The 25,507-nt window shown below is 42.3% G+C and overlaps 1 protein-coding gene and 1 pseudogene across 1 annotated transcript; one reads left to right on the top strand and one right to left on the bottom strand.

Annotated features, from left to right (window-relative positions):
* Positions 1-6,200: 6,200 nt before the first annotated feature.
* LOC147436194 (uncharacterized) lies at positions 6,201-6,714 on the bottom strand. The gene is made up of 2 exons (XM_086488107.1): positions 6,593-6,714; positions 6,201-6,528 (listed from the first exon to the last, which is right to left on the bottom strand). Exons 1-2 carry the CDS (start codon positions 6,687-6,689, stop codon positions 6,317-6,319), a joined length of 309 nt encoding a protein of 102 aa, XP_086344233.1. The 5' UTR covers positions 6,690-6,714; the 3' UTR covers positions 6,201-6,316.
* Positions 6,715-18,751: 12,037 nt separating this feature from the next.
* LOC147436193 (uncharacterized) lies at positions 18,752-19,386 on the top strand (annotated as a pseudogene).
* The last annotated feature ends 6,121 nt before the right edge of the window (positions 19,387-25,507 follow it).

Raw genomic sequence — 25,507 nt, 5'->3', positions numbered from 1 at the left:
GTGCTGCTAGCAGAAGCATTGGGAACTGAAGTTTTGCCACTCGCACTAGAACCATAAGAAGTGGCTACATTGCTGTTACCACCCTTTCTTTGAGAAGTAATAAAATCCTGCTCAACTGCACGCTATCTAGCAAGGTGCATAATGCATCAAACTTGACAACTTCTGGATTTCCTTGGGTCATAAGTCTCCAAGTACTAGCAAAAGTCAGGTAAGAATCTGGTAAGGCATCAAAAACAGTCTGCACAAGGAAACTATCTGAAATGACTTCACCTGCAAAAATAAGTTGCTCATTTATATGCTTGACACTACCAAGGAACGTGTCCATATCATCTTCCTCATGCATAATCTTCGACTCCAGCTCTTTACGCAACAAAGCAATTTTAGCCTCATTGCGACTTGCATAAAGACTAGCCAAAATATCCCATGCCCATTTTACAGATTTTGTTGAACGGATGTGAGGAACAATGGTGCCCTTCATATACAACACAATCAATGCATGAGCCTGCGCATCCTTTACATCCCAACGAGTTTGTTCTACCGTAGGAAACACAACTCTAATAGCAGCAAGACATGCAACATCCTCAACATCGCCTACATCCTTAGAACCAGGACGTACATCAATTCCCTGCACAATATTCTAGAGGCCCTTTGACACAAGAATGTCTTGCATCATATAAGCCCACATGGGGTAATTGTCCCCATCCAACCTGTCCTCTGCAGCAAACATCTTGAAGACATATGTGTTGCTGTCAACCATGGTAAATGCTGCACCAGATGTGAAAAATGCCCAAAAATAGGAGAAATGGAGTGGGAACAACACGTGCTATATAGCACAAACCGTAGAAGACAGTAAGGCACCTGTTATGCAGAAATTGGCACTGACAGAAATTCTGCACAAAATGATGAAATTGCTTGTGCAGACCTGTCTGTAGTGGAAATGGAGGCCGAAATGAGCCCGAATCAAAAATCTGAGCAGACTAAGCTCTATGAGCTTGCCCAATTATTTGTCTACCTACGAACGCTTGCCAAACCTCACTGAAAGCTGAGAAAGTGAGCACGTGTGTGCTGGAGCAGCTGGCGACTAAGCCCGGGAGGACGTAACCTGCTCTGATACCAATTGTGGGAATTGCAGAGAAACGCACACATCTTGGAGAAGAGGAAGGAAGCTCGAGGCACACAATAGAGAGTGTTTTACTTAGTGTGCAATGGAAAGATAGATAGCCGTAGAGTGATGGGCGTATATGCAATGCTCGGGGGAAAAAACCTCCTAAAGAGGGAAAAAATTCCCCGGTAGTCCTAGTGTGTTCACACACATCACTACCGCATGTATATGGTAACACTAAATAGGATAGCTCAAAATGAGGCTAGTGTGGATATAAAGATGTTTTGGGTTTCATTGCTTAAAGCAAACAAGCTAACTAGGGGTGCTTATGGCTTGCAAAAAGGAGATCACCCATTTAGATCGCACTTTTCTATCTCTTACTTTGATTTTCAGCACTTTTTTTTTTGTAACATTGGTGATGGGAATAGTATGGATGGTGTTCTTTCAGTTGGTTGCGTAGGAAGAATATTTTGATCAAGTTGTTAGACAAAGATTCTACACTTTTATCAAATTTTGTTAAGGCTCCAGATGGTATTGAAAGAAAACCATAGAAAAAATAAGGTAGTATTGCATTAGCTATTAGGGAGTTAATGCTATGTAGACTATAAAGTTACCTTGGCAAATCTTCTTTGTGCTTCTTCTCAATATGACCCTCTTTCTAATTCATGCTCAAACTTATAACAAGAATATGATTGTGGCAATGCCTTGTAAGAGTGCTGACATCTTTCACAGAGGATAGGGAGCTCAAAAGTGGAATCAAGGTTTCAAAACTGTCAAAGATCTCCACATTTGGTCATAAAATGTTGATGGATTAACATATTGAAGATTGATTCAACCATCTGCTTGTGATACCACATACATAAGAGATCATGACATAAATGATAAGGTACAAGAAGAAGCTATAAGTTGTGATTGATTTTGTATGGAAAGTTAATAAAAAGAAATCATTTGTTCTTAAGGCAATGCACACTCTATTTAATATTTTCTATCATTGCATCCTTTGAATTTTCATAATCATAACACAACATTTCTATCATCGACACTAACTTTTACAATGTTCTTTTTCATGAAATTTGAAGGATTTTATGAGAATTATAATTATAACATATTTTAGAAGCAACTTTGTATATAAAAGAAGAAGGTCTTTATAAAATGCAAAAGGTGAATTTCAAAAATAAAGTATGATTTTTGATGTTTTCTTGAAGAGGAGGACTTCATGATCGAGAATCTATCCTCATATGTGAAATATGAATAAGACATTTGATTTTGAAGGTTGACTAGTGTGCATAGTTTTGAGCTAATTATAGCATCTAGGTTGAGTTTGGTCAAGCAAGTTGAGAAAAGTCTACTAAAAGAAGCCAAAAAAGGATCAAAAAGGGGGGCAAGAGGGAATTTTGGCATGCAGTCTATAGAACTAGGTAATAATGAATGCATGACAGCACTTCACAAGAATAGCCCTTACTCCCACATCAATTCTCAAAATTACACAATCCAAGGTTCAAATGATGAATGATTTCTTTGATCTACAAAAAGCCAAATGGTTTTTAAACCTACACAATATAGATTCAAATTGTTTATCTTAGTACATAATACCCAGAGTTGGATGTCTCCTTGTTGGTATTGCATTCAAGGATGACAATTGGTGCTATCGTGCCGAGAAAAATGAAAACTCATAGAAGATGTTGCTTTGTGACTCATAAAATGGTAGCATGGCTTGCATGGTATCATGTATAGACATATGAATCTTGGTTTTTTTTGGTGATCACATCATATTAACTGATGATAGAGAGAAGGTTGCTTCTAGACACGAGCATGCCTTCAACCAGCGCACTAAGGTCACTATGGTAGTAACAACCCCACACAAACAAACACCGCAGTAGATGCCATGTGAACATTGAGCAGCTTAAAGGCATCCTACGAGTTTATATTTTTGGCTCATGAGATGAACGACATTGACATTGTGGATAGGTTGCATATGGTATGAGGGGGGTGAATGCATGTGCAAAGAGAGACAAACAAATTAATAAGACATGTGGGTGCTGAGTAGATCATGCAATGGACAACCTCAACACCGTGGAATCATGGGTAGCGGTGCATGACAAAAAAAGTCATCGCTATGATTAGAAACAAGCCAGATAAAGGAACTAAGCCATGGTGGCCATTGACTAGATGATATTTGGAAAAGTTGATTTATGATGTATGTTGCCTAATGTGCTATGTTTTAATAAAGTCTATACATATTTTCTAATGTGAAAGATATTCTTGGGCTTTGCCATGAACCAGGGGCAAATTACAAGAGAGTTCCACTCATGGATGCATCTAGTTAAGCTATCAATTTTTGACAAAGAGCTCAAAACGGAAGAGGAGAAGGTCATGAATGACCTCTCTAACAAGTATGTTGATAGAGTTGGCAAGGTCTAATGCAAGCTCTATCCTTTTAAAATTGCGTATTTGTATTTAGGGTATGTTTAAGTCAACTTTGTATTTGTTTTCAAAATCTACACATTATTGATCCTAACCTTGGGGATGCATGGATGGCACGGGTGTTAGCCTTGTTCAAAATGAGTACAAATTCTTACGCATCCATTGAGAAGCTAAACATGATAGCTCCAAATGAGGCTAGTGTGGATATAGAGATGTTTTAAGTTTCATTGATTGAAGCAAACAAGTTGACTAGATCTGCTTATGGATTGCAAAAAGGAGATCACGCATTTTGATCGTATTTCTCTATCTGTTACTTTGACTTTCAGGACATTGTTTTTTGTGACATTGGTGATGGAAAGAGTATGGATGGTGTTCTTTTAGCTGGTTGCGTAGGAAGAATGTTTTGGTCAAGTTGTTAGAAAAAGCTTCTACACTCTTATCAGATTTTGTTACGGCTCCAGATGGTATTATGGAGCAGAGGATTGCAAATTATCACACTATCATGAAGAAGTCAAGATTGAAGCTTGTGTCTACCTCTTTCATGTAGAGACTCCATGAAATTAACATAGTAATCAACACTTGATTGCACAATGTAGATTGGAGTAGACCATAAACACAAACTTGATAATTAGATTGAACGAAACTGAGTACAACAAGGTTCATTATATAGAGCTAGAGTAGGCATCTCATTTTGGCATCATACATGAAATCACAAGAAGCTCCAAAAAAGCTCAAATCCACTTGAGAACTCATGGTGCTCTTTTAGGACATTTTATAAACCCTTTTACCAAGCCTAAGTGACTCCAAACCCCTCTAGAAATGCACTTCATGGGTGGATCTACACCCTTTGGGTGCCTTTTCCACATGCTACCACATGGTTCTTGCTAGCTAAGCATCCACAAATAGACAAGGGGTGTTACACACAAGCATAGAATAAAGCCCATAAACCTAACATAGAAGTCTTTTCTTTGAGCCACAAATACACAAATTCTTGACCACTGTCATAGAATCTTCAAACGTTATGAATGGGTTAGAATGAGTATAAATATTGAGAAAAACAATTTCAAGAGATGTAGGAACGTAAATGTAAATGCCCATTGATTTTTACTAAACGCACTATGTATCAAATTCAATTAATCTCCTTGCCAAATGATTGGCTAGCCATGTTTAAGAAGATAGTGTGTTTTTCTCAAAATATTGCAAAACATAATTCTCACGATGTTTATGTGTGATGCAAAGCTATGCGAGTACATCGAGAGATGAGATCATAGAAATGGGGGTGGAGCTCACTGTGGCAACAACCTTGTAGTTCCCTTATCCTTATTCAAAGAAGCTAAGATTAATATAACCAAGTGTGTTAGTAATTACATGAATGGCGTGTCATTTTAGCCACCACAACATACTGGTCCTTTCCCGAACAACCTCCCACTTAAAGGCTAATGCAGACTATGGACATATATAAAAGGTATATAGAGTCCCGATCTCTACGCAATACCATAAGCACTCAACAATGTGCAAAGTATGATTTCTTGTCGTGATAGTGTTTATGAAAATAAACTTATAATTTATGAGAATTGATTATTGAGTAATGAGTGTGACCAATGATGTCTTTATACACCAAGATATGACATATACTACTTATTATTGTGGTATGGGACACTAGAATTGCCGTATGTGGATGACAATAGGCATAACCAAATTCATTTGTGAAAAAGGGGGGCAAAAAGGAATTTTGGCATGCAATCTAGAGGACTAGGTAATCATGAATGCATGACAACACTTCACAAGAATAGCCTTTACTCCCATATCAGTTCTCAAAATTACACAGTCCAAGGCTCAATTAATGATGAAAGATTTCTTTAAGCTACAAAAACTGAATGGTTTTGAAAACCTACACAATACAAATTCAAATTGTTTATCTTTGTACATAATACCCAGAGTTTTGTTGGTATTGCATTCAAGGATGACAATTGGTGCTATTGTGCTGAGCAAAATTAAAACTCATAGAAGATGTTGTGTTGTGACTTATAAAATGGTAGCATGGCTTGCAGAGTGTCATGTATGTCTTGGTTGTTTTTGGTGATCACATCATATTAACTGATGATAGAGAGAAGATTGCTTCTAGACACAACATGCCGCCAACCAGTGCACTAAGGTCATTATGGTAACAACCCCACACAAATAACACCGCAGTAGATGCCATGTGAACCTTGAGCAGCTTAAAGGCCTCCTAGGAGCTCATACTTGTGGCTCATGAGATGAACGACATGGACATTGTGGATAGGCTGCATATGGTATGAGGTTGCAGATGGTATGAGGGGGGGTCAATGCACGTGCAAAGAGAGACAACAAATTAATAAGACATGTGGGTGCTGAGTAGATCACGCAATTGACAACCTCAACACCGTGGAATCATGGGTGGCGGTACATGACATAGAGAGAGACAAAGATGAAGCATACAAGGCTATGCGATATAAGTGGCACAATACAAACAAATGTGTGTGTGTGTGTGTGTGTGTGTGTGTGTGAGAGAGAGAGAGAGAGAGAGAGAGAGAGAGAGAGAGAGAGAGAAGGGGGTTTTACTACCTTCTCTACATGCCATCATGTCTTGGCACTCAATGTTCAAACTTAAAAAAGTAGAGCAAGAGAAAATTTGAAAGAGAGAGGACAAATATAATCAAGCCATGGATATTAAGATTTGCGAGCAAAAGTCAGATACATTACGAGTAGGCTCTCTCTCTCCAGAGTTATTAGGAGGGCGAGCGAGAGAGGAGGGAGAGCGTGCTGCGACTAGCAGGAGATGGAGGGGGGGCTGCAGCAGGAGCAAGGGGCGGTGGAGGCGCCTGACGTGGCCGGTGCGCAGCAGATGGGGATGGCGTTGGGGTTGGTGGGCAGATTATTGGTGCACGCCGTGATGCAGGCCAGAGTGGGCGCGTAGACGGGCGGCAGCAGGGGGGCCTGTAGCAGCAGATTGCAAAGTTGCCCGCTGGGGATACACGCCCCTGCATTAAAAATGTTGCATTAGTGCTGCATCAGGCACAGCACAAAAACTAAGCAGCCACTTACCCTGCACTTGCAGGAGGTGAGGCCCGTGAAGGGCGAAGGCCACGAGAGCCGCCAGCACCATGCACCGCAAGAGGGCCTGTACTTTGAGGCTTGCCATTTATCTCAGAATTGCTTTTGTAGTTATTCAGCGCTGTACGAGGCTTCTCCTTTTATACACGGCTCTGGGTCAAAGCGGGCGAGACCGCATTTAGGGAGACCGGGCCCAGCTCAAGCCTCAAATTCATAAGAGGCGTTTCCGGACTGAACCAGGTTGGGGCGCTTTAGGAGCATATTTCATCCAATCAGAAGAGCCGCCCGAGAATGTACAGTTGCATTGGCCTGGAACTAGTACATCTTCTTGTATCACAATGGCCTACATATACAAATGCTAATGGTTTATGTGATGTCTCTCTTACAAGAAATGAGTGAGAGAGAGAGAGAGAGAGAGAGAGAGAGAGAGAGAGGGGAGGCGCCCGACTGTGCTTGATGCCATGTTGGCAAGTTCAGTCACGCTCAACTAGCTTCCATGTTGATCCAGCCTCCCCACTCCGCCCGTGTTCTGACTCATCCGCCTAGAATCTTCAATTAGTAGCTTTTGAGGCTCTAAACCCAAACTTGTAGGGAAAATGGAGTATGTCTAAGGTGGATTTAACCTTGTATTATTTTCGAACCCAAACAGGGAGCCAATATTAGAACATATTGAACTCTAGTTTACTGACCTCAACCTTTGGATTATAAACATATTGGCAGATGAGAACATCATGGCGTAGGTGTATTGAACTCTTGAACAATAGTAGAAGAGCACGAGGGTGCACAGCTAGTGCAGACCAAGCCGAGTAGAGATTGAGGGTTGAGAACGACTCTCTAAGCGGGGTTTCCAAGCTGGGAGGGTGCTGCCAGAGAGATGGGGTGAGATGGCTAGGGCGGGCTTCCAATATGACAAGAGAAAGAAAGATTGAGCGGCCCTGCTGTGAACGAGCAGAGTGAGAGAGAGAAAGAGAGCATAGCTCTTCGTGGCTAATTGAAGCAAGAGAGAGAGAGAGAGAGAGAGGGAAAGCCTCTGTACGAAACCAGGGTGCCAGAGAAAGAGATGTTTTTTTTAAAAGCCATTGGATTTATTCAAACCCACAAGGGAAAGATCCCATAGCCCGGACGAGAAACGAAGAGAGAGAGATAGAATCTCTCCACATGTGAGTCGAATAGGGAGAGAAATGAGGGCACCCTGGTTTCGCTGAAGGGAATAAAAAAGGGGAGAGAGAGTAATCCTCTCTTGCCATAGAAAACAAGGGAGCTGGGTTTTCTCTCTATATTACAAAAGAGAGAGAGAGAGAGAGAGAGAGACAGAGAGAGAGAGAGAGAGAGAGAGAGAGAGAGAGAGAGAGAGAGAGAGAGAGAGAGAGAGAGAGAGAGAGAGAGAGAGAGAGAGATAAATGGAGCGTCCTATTCTAAGAAGAGATAGAAGGATGGAATGTTCGTGTACACGAGTAAGGGAATAGAGAGAGAGGTCTTGTGATAGACCACATTTGATAGAGAGAGAGAGAGAGAGAGAGAGAGAGAGAGAGAGAGAGAGAGAGAGAGAGAGAGAGAGAGAGAGAGAGAGAGAGAAGACATTATTTTGAGAGAGAGAATGACATTTGAAGCTTGGAGCATGCAAAGACGCTCATCATAAAGTTTTTGAAGACAAAAGATAAGTATTGTTAAGCTTGCTGTAAAAACAATATTTGCAATATTCAAATTGCATGATAATTCACACAAAATATCGTGCTCGTCTCGTCTTTCTCTCTATCTTTTGAAATAACGACGATGTTGAATTTTTCTCTCTCTTTTAATGAATGGTGAAGTGATCATCTTTGTGGATAATCATTGATAAGATCTGACATTGAGACTACATTTGCACATTCTGGGTAGCCAAAATTTTAGCAGCACATCTCAAGCCATATTTCCTTGTTGGTGGGCTTGGGTTGGGGTTTGAGTATTATCCTTGCTTGGTTTTTCTTGTCTGGGTTTGCTCCATGGACCAGGCCTAGAAAAAAATATCATCAGTGGCACGCCCGGTGAGACCCAGTTTCTAGCGTTTTTGCTTGCGCAAAGTACCTGCGATTCTCAGAGATGGAGCTAGTTTTTCCTTTTTGGATATACGTGACTTTTAGGTTGGTTTTTTTTCTCGCATTCATTTGGGATGCTTGCATATCAGGTGGGAGGATTCCAATTATTTTCACATTTGTTGCTACCCAAACCTTGAGCATTGATGATGATATTGGTGGAGCCTATAGGTTTTTATGGGAATTATGAGTTTTTAGCACATTTGAGCAATGAAGTGGATGATAAGATGAGGGAATTTCCCTTGAGGATATTGTTTTAAGCAAAGTGTTTATAGGGGAGAGTGCGACTCTAGACGAGTACATTTGGGATGGATTTTAGCCAATTTAGTGGATGATGCCACTTGTAACCAATATCTTCTTGAGGAGGAGAATGTTGATCTACCTCTTGTTATTTCCCACCCTGCCACCCTTGTTCTCACGAGGTGCCGTATCGGGGTTTTACAACTTCTTTTGACCATGGTGCTGATGTGATGAAGCCTTCAGAAAGGGCGGCATTTATGCCAGAAGTTAAGCCATTGGTTGACGCTTATGTCTATGAAGATGATGTTCTTATGAGAATGTTTCGAGTTTCTAGCTTTAGTTCTCTTGATGTTTTTGATGATGATATTGTTACCGTTGAAATATTCTTAAGAAAGAGCATCTTGATCACCCTCTATTGTTCCCCAAGCTAGGGAGAGAGCATATTGATCAATGGATTGTCAATTCGACACCCTATGATGGAGTTGGAGGCGATGCAATGATTTCATTTATTGCAATTTGTGCAAGCTTGCTGGATTGAGGGTTATGATGACAAGCCTGAAGACCTCATGCGGGTTCTTTCTTGCCTTTTTGACTGGTGTAGATAGGCAGTGGTACCATAGTATGCTGCGACATTCTCCACGTTTGATGCAAACATGGGATGGAATGTGCCGAGATTTTTTTTGCTAGATTTTCTCCTATTTTGCCTTCTAATTTAGCCTTTGGGAACCTGTTAAACTTTTTCAAGGGGAGGGTGAATCAGCTGCTGATTATGTTATCATTTTCAAGGTTGCAAGAAGAAGAATTGATTCCTATTGTTTTGATGAAAGGGTTTACCGCAATGTTTTATTATGAGAATTTTGAGGGATATTCAATTCCATGTGAGGTTGTCAGATCCAAAGACACTTGAGGATGCATTTGCACGAGCTAAGGTTGTGGGGGAGGCTTTTGAAGCTACTATCCTATCCGTCTCATTGAGGATACCCTTGGAAGCTGAGCGATACCAAAGAGAGGCTTGTTTACATTCTATGGCATGTGCTCCTATGGTTCCTATGAGTCACCTCCCTCACCCCAACACCTTTCCAAGATAATGAGTCACCTTCTTCTGAAGTTACCACTTTGCCTATACCACATTGGGTACCACCTATGCCAGAGAGTGACATTGTTTCCTATCCAAGGGGGTTATGGCAAGATAAAAGGAAGAGAGAAACTAATAGAAAAAGGGTATAATTTTAAGTGGGAGGAGAAAGAAAAGCCCAATGGATAAGGCACCGGTCTAACCGGAAATTCTGAGTTCACACTAGCATGCTAGTTTTCCCCACAGGATGCCACTGGTGGAGTTTCTTTTGAGCCTTGGGGAGAGCGTTTACATGAGCATGTTGCACTAGAAATAAATGATTTTATGACTTTATCTGCTATTTGATGATGATATTTGCACTTGATCGGCCTTGAGTTGTTTTGACAGGGTATAATGTGTTTGGAGATGCTACAATAAAGTCCTCGTCTAGAGATGGAGATCAACCACTACTAGAGGTGTACCATGGCGATTGGACAAGATGCCGAGGATGGTCACATTTTAAACATGATTTTCAAGATATAGTTTCCACTATAAGTCGCTTATTGCCATTGCATGTCATGTGCAACTTATCAGACTAAGAATGCGTGTATTGTGTGATTGTGTGTGTGTGTGTGTGTGTGCGCTCCCATGAGGAGTCTCGCGAGACGAGCCTTCTAGAGCAAGCCAAGCCAGAGTTGAGAGAGTGTGAATAGGAGCTTAAGAAGTCAAATAAAAAAACGGGGTGTTTAATTTTATTTTTGATGAGATGACGGGAGACCACCATTGGCAAAAAACATTACTTTTTCACCCACGATCCATACTTTCCTGATGAGTATGGATCCCTTGCGCTCTGGAGCAATCAAGGGATGGAAAGGTCACTCTATCATGCAAAGGTTGGCTATTTTAAGAGCTCTCAGCATGGCGGTGGCAAGATCTGCAGTAACGCGTTTCACAAGATGTTTCATTGGTTCTATCGTGCACTAACCGATAGGAAGAAGCAAAGGGCATGGGGCAACTCTCTTATAGGATCCATATTGTGAAAGTGGTGAGTGTTTGACAAATGCAAGAATACCATGGGTTGAATGCATGCGTGAGAGCATTGACGTGGAGGAGAAATTTGCAAAGAGTAGGGTGCGCGTGGCTTCTCATGTAGTAAAAGTTGTAATTCCCACTTTTTGAAGCATTTTAATGATAAATTGTAATTTCATAAAAAATTGGGCCCTATAAAACAAAGTGACATTTTAAAGTCTTTTATAAGTTTATGAGTTCTTTCTCTCTCTCTCTCTCTCTCTCTCACACACACACACACATGCATCCTCCTCCCTAGTCTCACCTCCCACCGATGTAAACCAACAACTAGGAAACCAACAATCAGGAAAACAACAATCAAGAAACCAACAAGCAGGAAACAAACAATTAGGAAAACAACATAGAAAACCAACAACACCCCGGAAAACTTGGAAAACATTAGACTTCAGCAGGTATTTGATACTCTTGGTCCACTCCCACATGCCCATAGGTCAACCATACCAAACATCAAGTAGATACAACATCTAAACAAAGAGACAGAGTGCTTGCGGGCTAAAAGCGAGCACCAAGAGGAAGCAAACTTTGATTGGGCTCAACAAAATATGCAGAGGGCAAGAATGCAAGAGTTTTAAAAAGAGGAAGAGAAGTATCTGATTGTAGAAGCAAAGAGGACCTACAAGATACTCCAGGAGCGATGATACCCAAAGGACAAGATTGATGAAGTCTTGAGCACAAAGGTCAGTACAAAGTATGAGAGACTTCGGGACAAGAGACCTAACAGAAATTCAAAAACACTCTCAGATGAGTAGGTGGTTGATCTCATAGAGAAGGTTTGTAATCGAACGATTGAAGAAATCAATGAGAAGTCCTTGGGCAATGCGAGGAGGATAGTGAGAAGAACAACGGAGGGCAAGGATGAAAGAGGCAAACCACCTTGCAAGGGAGAGAGAATAATAAAAAAAGAGAGCGGAGGAGGAAAGGGCGAAGAAGCCAAGAAAGTAGCGCAACTCGCCTAAATCTTTCATAGAGAGAATAATAAAAAAAGAGAGCGGAGGAGGAAAGAGCGGAGGAGTCCTGATCACCTCAATGCCAAGAAAGTAGCGCAACTCGCCTAAATCTTTCATTTCAAACTCCTGTTTGAGAAGACCCTTCACATGGTCAATCTCCATAGCATTGTCACCAACAATAATAAGGTCATCTACATATATGGTAATGACCACAATCCCCACATCACTCTCACGTACATAGAGTGAATGATCAGCATGAGCTCTCCTAAAACCAATACTGACAAGATACTTGGCAATCCTGTCATACCATGCTCTAGAGCCCTGCTTCAAACCATACAAAGCTTTGAGAAGTCTGCATACATAATCTGGGTAACCTGGATCGACATAACCAGGTGGCTGATCCATATACACTTCCTCTTGCAACTCACCATTCAAGAAGGCATTCTTTACATCCATTTGATGCATAATCCATCCTCTAGATGCAGCCACTGCTATGACAGCTCTCACTGTCGTCATCTTTGCCACTGGAGCAAAGGTCTCCTCATAGTCTATGCCATACGTCTGTGCATAACCCTTTGCGACCAGCCTTGCCTTGTGACGCTCAATGTTACCATCAGCCTTATGCTTGGTTTTATACACCCATTTGCAGCCAATAGCTTTCTTGCCACTTGGCAATGGAACCAACTCCCATGTGTCATTTGCTTCCAATGCAGCCATCTCTTCATTCATTGCATCATCCCAATGCACATTTCCAACTGCATCCTCAAAACATGTGGGCTCCACATCCTATATCACCTTAGCCATGTAGGCTTGGTGATGCGCTAGATACCCATCATAAGTCAATTTCTGAACTGGATTTTTGACTCTATTAGATCTGCGCGGTCCTGGGTCACTCCTTTGCCCTCTAGCATCTTCTTGTACTTTCCTTACACCAGGTGTCCTGACAGCCGGAATTCCAAATTCCTCATCAAGACTTTGTTCAGAACCATCTGAATCCATGTCTACATGTGAAAAACCTGATGATGCATCAACCATAAAGGGAGGTTCATCAACCTTTTCCTTTCCTTTTCGTGATACATTCCCTATACCTGTTGGTGGAGTAACCTGCGTACGTAGTCTACCATTCCATGGTTTCTCAACAGAGCCACGAGAAGAGGACTCTTGTGGTCCACTCAAAACCTGTGACTGTGGCCTCACATTTTGTACAACCACATCATCTTTTACATCAGCCCCAATAGTGCCATGTGCATTGCTGTACCAGCTGCTCATCTCATCAAAGACTACATCTCTGCTCACTCGTAATTCTCGTGTAGTAGGATTGTAGCACCTGTACCCCTTTTGTTCAAGGGAATATCCCACAAGAATACATTTCTCTGCTTTAGGATCCAATTTCCTACGCAACTCATCTGGTACATGCACGTAAGCTATGCAGCCAAACACTTTCAAGTGTGCCAAATCAGGCTTTGTACCTGTAAACTTTTCCTCAGGTGTTACATCATGCACCGCAGCTGTAGGTGTCCTGTTCATAATGTACACAGCTGTATTTACAGCTTCAGCCCAGAAATGATGAGGCATGTTCTTCTCATTCATCAATGCACGTGCAACCTCTGCAATGTGCCTGTTTTTCCTTTCTGCGACCCCATTCTGCTGTGGAGTATATCTGCATGTAAACTGCCTGTGTATACCATGCATTCGCAGAAAATCTGAAAAATCATTGGAGAAGTACTCTCCCCCTCCATCTGACCTCAATGTCTTGATTTGCATATCTGTCTCCTTCTCAATCATGACTTTGAAGTCTTGAAAGTGACCAAACACTTCACTTTTGTTACGCATGAAGTAGACCCATACTTTCCTTGTATGGTCATCAATGAAAGAGACATAATACCTGCAACCATGTATACTTGCAGTATCGGTTGGACCCCAAACATCTGTGTGCACCACCTCAAGTGGCTTTTTACATACATTGCGCTCATGTGGAAATGAGCCCCTTGACTGTTTTCCAAACTGGCATGCTGCACACACTTTATGCATACCATCCACCTTGAATTTGGGCAAACCTTTTACAATCTGTTTTGATTGCATGCTGCGCAATCTCTGCTCATTGACATGGCCAATGCGTTTGTGCCAAATGTCAACATCAGCCACAACACCTGTGCCCTGTGCAAATAATGCAGCTTTTACCTCAGGCATGTCTACATTCAGCGTAAACATTCTGCCCACACATTTGCCCTCTGTGATCAGCTTACAGCCATTCTGGAAATCTTCTACATAACAGCCATTTGGATTGAAGCAAACCTGCAAACCCTGCTCAACCATTTGTCCAACAGAAACAAGATTCTTTGTAATGTTTGGGACATGAAGTACATCTGCTAAGTACTTTGATTTCCCACTCTTCATATTTAGAGGTATGTCCCCTACATGAGCAATGGGGTGAGCTGTGTCATCTCCTGTCTGCACATAGCCTGACACATCTGGTTTGCGCATATCTCTAAACCACTCTCCACGAGACGTCATGTGATTAGAGGCACCTGAATCCACATACCAAACATCATCTTGGGTGGAATTCTCTGCAGTCATTGTATTCATTACATGCTGCATAACAAACATGCGCTCGTTTTTGTTGTCATCTGCATCTCTGCTAGTAGATGCATAGTTGCCCTGTTCTCTCTTTCTACTTGCTTTTCCCTTTGGACAGTCACGTGACATGTGACCTCTTTCACCACAAGTCCAACATTCTCTACTATCTGGAGTATGTTGCTACCTGCTTGATCCTGCACCACGACCTCTTTGACTCCCCCTGCCTTGAGACTGGTTTCCCCTGCCACCTGTATTGTTTTGATTTGATTGACCTTCCAGAAATTGGCCCCTGCAACCCCTTGGGCCTCGACCACGACCTCTACCTCTACCTCTGTTGGAGTTAGAATAGAAGGCCTGTTCAGAATTATTTCTACCATGAGAAGAAGATGTGTCAAGGTTCTTCTCCTCAAGAATAAGCATAGAAATCAAATCTTGGAACACGGGGATGTCGTCTCTTGTATTCATGGAAGACCTAAAATGTACATACTCATCTCCTAGACCATCCAAGCATGCACGGACAATGTCATCGTCTTCCACTGAGACTTTAATAGATCCAAGAGCCTCAATGATACTCTTGATCTTCAAGGCATAATCATTGATTGAGAGGTTGTTCCTCTTAACCTGATTTAGCTCCGACTTTAGTTGAAGCTTCCTGGCCTTGGTGTTCACCTCGAACACTCTGCCTCAGTTTCTCCATGCAATGGCGGGGGTTTCAGCATCCTGTAGATAGCCCATCATGCCATCTGTGATGCTCATAGAAAGCCAATACATCACTTTGCTCTGGCCTTGTTGCCAGTCCCTCAAAGCTTTCCTTTGTTTTGCTGTAGCATTTGCCTCGGGAATCTCTGGTTCCTTTTCATTGTCTCCTTCTACATAGTCCCAATAACCTTTTCCTTTTAGGAAATTTGTTATTCTGAACTTCCACGCAGGGTAGTTATTTTTCTCAAGCTTCTCAGTAACAATCTGACTGAAACCGTCAGACATCTTGAAGCACTAAGACAAAATAGCTGCAATCTGCAAAAACCTGCAAATCTGCTGAACCTGCTATCGTGGTTCCTGTAACGCTTTCTACACTCAACGAGTGTCCATCAATCAAGCGTTTCACAACCACTGTACTTGTACAGTAAATCTCTGTATACTGCACTTTGGAGACCTGTTCAGAAACTTGTGCGAAAAACGAAGGGATTGTGATGCTCTTGCTCTCTTAGCCTCTCTTGCCTGCACCAGGCTCTGATACCATGTAAAGAATGAGGATGCAAGAGAGCTACACAAGACAAGCACAAAGCACACAGAGATGGAAAGCTTCTTCTTCTTCTTCATAGAAAAGAGAGTACAAAATGACTAAGTGCTAAAGCTGAAAAGTAGCACATATGTACATGCGGTCACTAAGTGTGAACTCGCTAGAAGCGTACTAGGCTGGCACTATAAGTGTAGTCCAGCTGTAGAATCACTGGCAGAGATCCTCCGTGTCGGTCACCTAACGCGCCAGTGAGTAAATGCCGTAAGCGGCCAAGACCCATAGTGGATGCCAGCTCAAGGTGTAGAGCTCGACATCTCAACATAGCTAGGCAGTGGTACCATAGTATGCTGCGACATTCTCCACGTTTGATGCAAACATGGGATGGAATGTGCCGAGATTTTGTTGCTAGATTTTCTCCTATTTTGCCTTCTAATTTAGCCTTTGGGAACCTGTTAAACTTTTTCCAAGGGGAGGGTGAATCAGCTGCTGATTATGTTAATCATTTTCAAGCTTGCAAGAAGAAGAATTGATTCCTATTGTTTTGATGAAAGGGTTTACCGCAATGTTTTATTATGAGAATTTTGAGGGATATTCAATTCCATGTGAGGTTGTCAGATCCAAAGACACTTGAGGATGCATTTGCATGAGCTAAGGTTGTGGGGGAGGCTTTTGAAGCTACTATCCTATCCGTCTCATTGAGGATACCCTTGGAAGCTGAGCGATACCAAAGAGAGGCTTGTTTACATTCTATGGCATGTGCTCCTATGGTTCCTATGAGTCACCTCCCTCACCCCAACACCTTTCCAAGATAATGAGTCACCTTCTTCTGAAGTTACCACTTTGCCTGTACCACATTGGGTACCACCTATGCCAGAGAGTGACATTGTTTCCTATCCAAGGGGGTTATGGCAACATAAAAGGAAGAGAGAAACTAATAGAAAAAGGGTACAATTTTAAGTGGAAGGAGAAAGAAAAGCCGAATGGATAAGGCACCGGTCTAACCGGAAATTCTGGGTTCACACTAGCATGCTAGTTTTCCCCACAGGACGCCACTGGTGGAGTTTTTTTTGAGCCTTGGGGAGAGCGTTTACATGAGCATGTTGCACTAGAAATAAATTCTTTTATGACTTTATCTGCTATTTGATGATGATATTTGCACTTGATCGGCCTTGAGTTGTTTTGACAGGGTATAATGTGTTTGAAGATGCTACAATAAAGTCCTCGTCTAGAGATGGAGATCAACCACTACTAGAGGTGTACCATGGCGATTGGACAAGATTTTGATGCCGAGGATGGTCACATTTTAAACATGATTTTCAAGATATAGTTTCCACTATAAGTCGCTTATTGCCATTGCATGTCATGTGCGACTTATCAGACTGAGCATGCGCGTATTATGTGATTGTGTGTGTGTGTGTGTGTGTGTGTGTGTGTGTGTGTGTGTGTGTGTGTGTGTGTGTGTGTGTGTGTGTGTGTGTGTGTGTGTGTGTGTGTGTGTGCGCGCGCTCCCATGAGGAGGCTCGTGAGACGAGCCTTCTAGAGCAAGCCAAGTCAGAGTTGAGAGAGTGTGAATAGGAGCTTAAGAAGTCAAATAAAAAAAGGGGGTGTTTAATTTTATTTTTGATGAGATGACGGGAGACCACCATTGGAAAAAAACATTACTTGTTCACCCACGGTCCATACTTTCTTGATGAGTATGGATCCCTTGCGCTCTAGAGAAATCAAGGGATGGAAAGGTCACTCTATCATGCAAAGGTTGGCTATTTTAAGAGCTCTCAGCATGGCGGTGGCAAGATCTGCAGTAACGCATTTCACAAGATGTTTCATTGGTTCTATCGTGCACTAACCGATAGGAAGAAGCAAAGGGCATGGGGCAACTCTCTTTTAGGATCCATATTGTGAAAGTGGTGAGTGTTTGACAAATGCAAGAATACCATGGGTTGAATGCATGCGTGAGAGCATTGACGTGGAGGAGAAATTTGCAAAGAGTAGGGTGCGCGTGGCTTCTCATGTAGTAAAAGTTGTAATTCCCACTTTTTGAAGCATTTTAATGATAAATTGTAATTTCATTAAAAAATGGGCCCTATAAAACAAAGTGACAGTTTAAAGTCTTTTATAAGTTTATGAGTTCTCTCTCTCTCTCTCTCTCTCTCTCTCTCTCTCTCTCTCTCTCTCTCTCTCTCTCTCTCTCTCTCTCTCTCTCTCTCTCTCTCTCTCTCTCTCTCACACACACACACACACACACACACACACACACACACACACACACACACACACACACACACACACACACACACACACACACACACACATGCATCCTCCTCCCAAGTCTCACCTCCCACCGATGTAAACCAACAATCAGGAAAACAACAATCAAGAAATCAACAAGCAGGAAACAAACAATTAGGAAAACAACATAGAAAACCAACAATACCCCGGAAAACTTGGAAAACATTAGACTTCAGCAGGTATTTGATACTCTTGGTCCACTCCGACATGCCCATAGGTCAACCATACCAAACATCAAGTAGATACAACATCTAAACAAAGAGACAGAGTGCTTGCGGGCTAAAAGCGAGCACCAAGAGCAAGCAAACTTTGATTGGGCTCAACAAAATATGCAGAGGGCAAGAATGCAAGAGTTTTAAAAAGAGGAAGAGAAGTATCTGATTGCAGAAGCAAAGAGGACCTACAAGATACTCCAGGAGCGATGATACCCACAGGACAAGATTGATGAAGTCTTGAGCACAGAGGTCAGTACAAAGTATGAGAGACTTCGGGACAAGATACCTAACACAAATTCAAAAACACTCTCAGATGAGTAGGTGGTTGATCTCATAGAGAAGGTTTGTAATAGCACGATTGAAGAAATCAATGAGAAGTCCTTGGGCAATGCGAGGAGGATAGTGAGAAGAACAACGGAGGGCAAGGATGAAAGAGGCAAGCCACCTTGCAAGGGAGAGAGAATAATAAAAAAAGAGAGCGGAGGAGGAAAGGGCGAAGAAGCCCATGCAAAAGAGCCGCAAGAAGCCAACCCCAAAAGAGTTCAAACAAGGAAAAAATAGCCCCTAGGTAAAGCAGCGGGTATAAGTAGTCATGCACCAAGAGGGAAGACAAAGAAGAAGAGAAAGAATCCTCCACAGACTACAAAGGAGGCCAACCAATGTGATGAGAGGTGAAATAAGTACCACAACGATAATGCCCCTTGTTCTTGCACTGCCTAGGCTCCACCACCACCACCACCTCTCAAGAAGAAGCATCATTCGAGACCTAGCACATGTGCATTGCATGATATTACAAGTACTAGAAGAGTACACAGCTTATCATCCCTATAGCCTCTTTTTCCCAGCTCATGAAAGAGATTATGGATGGGTACTCGGACAATGTATTGAAGGGTGGAAGCAGCGACACTAGGTGCATTGCAACAAGCAATGGAGGCTATCACTGTATCGCACTTTCAAGACACCGTTTTGGCAATGGCTCATGCTAAGCATGTGACAATTAATCCCTCAGATATGAGCTTAGCACTTCGACTACATGGTTATGATTGCTTTAGTAAAACCTAGATAGGAAAGCCGTTGTAACTTCTCAAGAGGCATCTTTGCCAGCTTTATCATGTAGCTGTTTTGAAAATGAAATTATCATATCTATGTTTGTTGGCAATTGCAATGTATTGCTTGCAATTTTAAGCTTGTGTTGGTTATGGATTTGAATGTGGTTACTTAGGTCAATATCTCTAATCAATCCGCTCACGGGGTCCCTGTGAGCTAGAAAGTAGAAATATGGGCTAACATGGCCCATCCCAAGGCCCACGGACTGTATGAACCTCGTCGCCATGCATATGGTGGAATATCAAGCCATTATGTGTCCGCGAGGCATAGTGGGCCACGTAACGGCTTGATATTCCTCCATGTGCATGGCGCTGAAGTTCATAGGCCCATGGGGCTCGGGATGGACAAGAAAACATCATGTTAGTACGCAGATTTCTCGTGACGCACATTAAATTTGCAAGGTGCTAAAAAAAAATGTTTCTACGTTTATGGGATCCGTGTTATCTGGCAGTTAGCAAATACAACTCATGTGGTGCCCATCCCAAGCCCCATGAGCCGTATGAACCCCATCACTGTGCACATGGAAAAAAACCGAGCTATTTCATGGCCCCTTGTACCACAGAGAGACTTTTAGTAGTTTGACCTGGACAAGCTGCTAAAAGCCACTCTGTGACACACAGGGCCATGAAATAGCCCGATATTCATCCAAGTGCACGGCGAAGAGGTTCATACGGCCCATGGTGCTGGAGAGGGGCACCAAAAACCCGTTGTCGTGCAGTTGGTAATATCGAGCCGTTCCATGGACTAGTGGGCCACTACACGACTCAATATTCCGCCAAGTGCACAATGACGAGGTTCATATGGCTCGTGGGAATCGAGAACAAAAACACTATGCTAGTACGTAAATTGCACGTGACACACATGGATCAAGATAAATCTTCACTCAAGCTAATAATTTTATTAGTTGTAAAGATACATCGAGACGTGCAATGCACATGGCTAAGATAGCCTTTTTACAAGCTCACTGAAAGCATCTTGACATAGGCTCCTTAAATCTGGTCTTTCCTCAATGTGTGATATAATATGTTCCTTGCCCGAGGCAAAGGCTGCAGTATCATATAAGGCTTCCGGTCCCTTTCTCACCAAAACTATGGATTGCTGCCTCTTTGTTTACAAGAATACATTTGTGGGCATTTAGGGCTATAGGAAATTCGACCAAAATAGAGCTTAGCGCTCTACACTTGCACGTCTCCACTGATGCATAGTCTGTATATTTGTTGTTGTGGATGACCCGGATCATCTCTTCATTGAAGCTTGGGAGATAATGCCACAGGGTAGTGTCCTTTGAGTCACCCTCATTGCCAAATCCACCTTTTTGTTGGGCAAACAAATCCATCTCCAAAGTGGACTGCAAGGAAACAACATTGGATTGTGATTCTAAGAGACACCAAGGAGAATTGTGAAGAATATAGTACTTACTAGTGTCACATCATATTGCTCCCAAAGCTTCTTGTTGGTTATGTCGATTGTGCCAAGATCAGTACGCTCCGAGCACATGAGAAGTTTGTGGGGAGCAAAGATACTCTCAAGAACACTCTCATAGAAATCTTTCTCCTCATCAATGGTTTGTAGAGCTCCCGCCATGAGGATATCCATAGAATTATGTCCCTCTAGCAAGGCTAGCGTGTTGATGAGAGGAGCATAGGAGTAGTCTACTTGGAACTCGGTCTTTTGACTGGGGTTCTTTGTATCATAAACCCCAATATATATTGCAAGAACAAAGAGGGATTCATCACTTAGCCCTGACATTTTGTCTTGCACGTGTAGGTCCATCTTCTTGGAATACAACTCTTCTAATCTCCTCAACCCTCTCTGGTTTAGAATGATATTTGGATTCATTAAAGTGAACATCATTGCTGCGGACAACCTTTCTGGATTCGGGTTCCCAAAGTCTGTACCCCATCTCACCAGAATTACCATAGCCTAGAAAGATGCACTTTCTACTCTTTGGCTCAAGTTTGTTCCGAAATTCCTCTGGAACGTGAGTATATGCCTCACAGCCAAAGACTCTGAGATGCTTGAATGAAGGCACCTTGCCTGACCATACCATCTCTGCCACTAAATCCTTCTGCAAAACCTTGCTAGGAGATCTATTTATAAGATGAATAGCTGTTGATACAGCTTCAGCCCAAAACCCATTTGGCAGCTGTGCATTAGACAACATACTTTTGACCTTCTCTTGTATGGTCCTATTCATCCACTCAGCAACACCATTTTGAGGAGGATTGTAAGGAGCAATAAGTTCACGTTTTATACCTTTTGACTCACAAAAGTCCTAAAAGGCCTTTGAAACATACTCTCCACCATTGTCAGTGCGTAAGCATTTAAGCTTCTTGCCACTCTGATTCTCCACAAGTGTCACAAACATTTTGAAAACACTAAACGCTTCATCCTTGTGCTTGAGAAAGTAAACCCATACTTTCCTCGAGTAATCATCTATAAATGTCATAAAGTAAGAAGCTCCCCCTAGAGATAGGTTAGGCATAGGTCCACACAAATCACTATGAACAAGTGCCAACTGTGTATCTCTTCTACTGCTTCTATGCTTATGTGGCTGCTATGTTTGCTTACCATACAGACAATGTTCACAGAATTCAAAATCATTAAATGAAAAGCCAGGAAAATAACCAGAACGAGACAAGATTTCCATTCCCTTCTTGGACATATGTCCTAACCGGCTATGCCACAAAGAAACATTCGGCTGCTCGGTTACATTGATTAAATTTTTAGAGACATTTGATACATAAATCATGTAAAGTCCTCCAGACATTACTCCATGTGCTACTGTCATAGAACCCTTGGATATCTTCCACATGTTCTGTCCAAAAGTGGTGACGTAGCCAGCATCATCAAGTAAACCTGTGCTGATCAAGCTCTTTGTAATTGCGGGAACATGTCTCACATTCTTCAGCGTGAAAGAAGCGCCATTCTGAAACTTCAATTGAACATCTCCAACACCTAAGATCTCACATGTCTGTCCATTGCCTAGCCGAACATGATCTTTAGTGGTCACATAAGAGGTAAACCACTCCTTGTTTGGAAACACATGAAGTGATGCCCCTGAGACTATAATCCAGTCACTCAGTGCATTTCCATCAAATGCTATAAGAAGAGCTGAGTCCTTTTTCTGCTTTCCATTCTCTGCATTCTCTTTTCATGTGACCCTTCTTGCCACAATGGTAGCATTCTATGTCACTCTTGCCTTTAGCACTGCGGGACTTGCTACGATACTGATTCCTCTTTCCACCTTTGTACTTTTCTTTGGTCCTTCCCCTGACAACTAAGGTTGTTCCTTTGCCTTTGTCCATTGTCTTTCTATAATTGGTTTCTTCAGTTAGCAGACTTCCTTCTACACCTGCTATGTTCAAACCATCTGGAGGTGCAGAATTACTCAAAGCTGTGCGAAAAGTGTCCCAACTTTCCGGCAATGTGATCAACAGGAACATAGCTCTAACAGGTTCATCAAACTTGACAACTTGAGGTGACAACTGACTATAGATTGTGTTGAATTCATTCAGATGATTGGACATAGGTGTCCCTTCTTTCATCTTCAAGTCAACAAGCTTCTTTAAGCCAGTATACCTGTGAAGCTGCACTCTGCTTCTCATAAAGATCACTCAGCTTTAACCATGCTTGATAAGCCGACATATCTTCTGCTACATTGAAGTAAACTCTTTCTGCCAAAGTCAGCATAATGGTAGAAAGTGCCAATTCATCCATTTCGCTCCATTCATCTTCGTCCATATCTTCTGGTTTTATCCCCTTGAGCTTTATAGGTTTTATCTGCTTATTTTGTACCAACACGTGCCAAATATGCTTCTTCCACAATGGGAAATTGGTTCCATCCAGTTTCTTGATATTGTAAAGAGCAGTGTCTTGTGATCCATCCATAGCTACGCTTCACAGCAGTTTACTTTCCTGGGAAAAATTCGATAAATTTTCCCTTGTAAACTGACCTCTGAACCAATATCAACCTGTCAAATGAACCAAGAAAGCTTCAGATTCTGTAGAAATTTCGGCAGAGTCTCCTTTGTAAAATGGCTCTGGTGTACTCAAAAACAGACCAAAAACAGCTCAAAAAACCACTATCTCTCTAACACTGTAAGCTGTGGGTAAACCTGTCCTGCACCTGTACTCTCTCTCACTGTCCTCTCACTGTCCTGTAAGCATAGACTGCGACAATGCCTCAACGGCAGTAAAGCAAAGATGCAATCACAACTGTCTAACTCACAGTCAATACATCCTAGCTGCCTATCTAAGGGTGCTCGAGGGATCGCTCCAAGACCTGTATCACCGAAAGGATCTCAACATTCGAGAATCCCCCAGCTCAATAAAACCTCACTCAACCCTCAACAAAGGTTGCAATAAATCTGACAGTACATAGACTTCCCACAAAGTCATACATCCACAAATTTCCCACTGTATACTGTAACCGCTGCGGCGGTTGCTGCGTGATTCACAGCCAGCAAACCCTCAATAGACATACATCATCTCTGACAATACATCCCATGTGTAAGTACCTGCAATGTCATGATGAAATCTGAAATATCAAGCAGCAAACACAAGCTACCTGATGAACTAGTATGGATGTCGCCTACAATCTGTGTATAGGCGTGCCCGTGTCGTATGTGACACGCCTCCAAGAACTGTGAGCCGTCCTTCGATGTGTAGACAGCCACAAATCAGCACTCTGGGAGTGCCGATATCCGTAGCACCTGCAGTCGTAGGCCGAAAACCCCAAATTTATAGAGTCGGATCTGCACCCGCTGAGACCACGTAGTCGAAAATGGCCTGCGCAGAGCTTTGTCAAAGCTGAATGGTGGCCGAGATGACCTCAGAATGAAATTTTGAGCACACCAAGCTCATCGAAATCCCGCACAAAGATTTGGGGCCGTGTCTTTGCCTATCGAATTTCACTCCAATCTGAGCTGGTGACTCTAGCCTCCTGCAGTGCTGCCTCGAGCCTCGATCTGAGCTCTGATACCAGTTGAAGGAGTATGAGCGGAAGTGCGACGCGAGAGAGAGTGCGAGAATAAGAGCACGATGATATGGTGAACTCGCTCTACTGTAATGTGTAGAGCATAGTGAGTTCTTATTAGGTTTTTACAAAAGAATATGTGTACATACCTGGCGGCCCGCCCACTTACCTGGGCGACCACATTGGGCTTTATACCCCAACACGCCGGGGCATTTTTTCCCTCTTTAGGAGGTTTTGCCCCCCGAGCATTGTATATTACGCCCATCACTCTAGGGCTATCTATCTTTCCATTGCACACTAAGTAAAACACTCTCTATTGTGTGCCTTGAGCTTCCTCCGTCTTCTCCAAGCTGTGTACGTTTCTCTGCAACCCTAATTCCAACATTTAGCTTCTCAATGAATGCGTAAGAATTTGGACCCCATTTCAAGGCTAACACCCATGCCATCCATGCATCCCCAAGGTTAGGATCAGCAATGTTTAGAATCTGAAAACAAATATAAAGTTCACTTCAACATACCCTAAATACAAATATGCAATTTAAAAAGGATAGAGCTTGTATTAGACCTTGCAAACTCTATCAGCATACTTTTCAGAGAGTTCATGCATGTCCTTCTCCTCTTCCTTTTTGAGCTCTTTGTCAAAAAGTGATCTTAACTAGATGCATCCGTGAGTGGAACTCTTTTGTGATTTGCACCTTGTTCATGGAAATATATTCTATGGGAGATTTGCACTCAGGGTATGCATTAGAAAATTTCGGAGATCATTTGGAGGGCCTTGTAAGAAATTGTATTTCTCTCTCTAGAAACTTTTTTAAAATGCACTTGCACCTTGTGAGTACGTCCAAAAGGACAACCAGACACTCTAAAAAGTAGATTTATATTCCCAGTCGTCCTTGAAAATGGTCACTTTTTTATTTAATGTGAGTGTCTTTTTCAGGAGGTAGGTGCGACGCATTCAATGTAGCTTGCGTCATCACTGGAACTTGAAATGTCACAAACTTTCAAATAGTGATAGATTTTGAGGCTTTTGACACCACGAATGCGTCCGAAATGCCAAATTACCCTAAAAACGAATGTCTACTTGTCTCGTTCCGACAT

The sequence above is a fragment of the Adiantum capillus-veneris genome, chromosome 18 (assembly GCF_014529385.1).
Source record: "Adiantum capillus-veneris isolate H3 chromosome 18, ASM1452938v2, whole genome shotgun sequence".
NCBI classification, from domain to species: domain Eukaryota; kingdom Viridiplantae; phylum Streptophyta; class Polypodiopsida; order Polypodiales; family Pteridaceae; genus Adiantum; species Adiantum capillus-veneris.
The sequence above is the reverse complement of the archived record's forward strand: the minus strand, read 5'-3'. Positions and strand labels throughout refer to the sequence as shown.